Consider the following 270-nt stretch of genomic DNA (forward strand, 5'->3'; position numbering starts at 1 on the left):
CTTTTCTATGAAATATCGTAATGTGCTTGAATATCTGGATGAAAGCACGGCAGTGTGTGTATGCTATCATAACTGTATTTCCACCATCCTCAGCTAAGTACAGAAGCCTTGCATTCCGCTGCCACGAAACCGGCGTGTGTGCGAGCGGCGAATGTCGCCCCGTCTCCGACGGCCTCCTGCTGGCGCTGGACTTCGCCTCCCAGGTGCCCGCATCATACCCTTACACCTGCGTCGATAAAGGTTAGACCGAAGGGGGACACACCCAGAAGC

General features: G+C 54.1%; 1 protein-coding gene across 1 annotated transcript in view; it reads left to right on the plus strand.

Moving 5' to 3' along the window:
* LOC119594512 (cell wall protein DAN4-like) overlaps positions 1 to 264 on the plus strand; it is a 7815-nt gene extending 7551 nt beyond the window's left edge. The window contains exon 5 of the mRNA XM_037943542.1: positions 94 to 264. Coding sequence (XP_037799470.1) covers positions 94 to 245 — 152 coding nt within the window. The 3' untranslated portion in view covers positions 246 to 264. The remainder of the gene's footprint in view (positions 1 to 93) is intronic.
* The last annotated feature ends 6 nt before the right edge of the window (positions 265 to 270 follow it).

The sequence above is a fragment of the Penaeus monodon genome, chromosome 34 (genome assembly GCF_015228065.2).
Source record: "Penaeus monodon isolate SGIC_2016 chromosome 34, NSTDA_Pmon_1, whole genome shotgun sequence".
NCBI lineage: Eukaryota > Metazoa > Arthropoda > Malacostraca > Decapoda > Penaeidae > Penaeus > Penaeus monodon.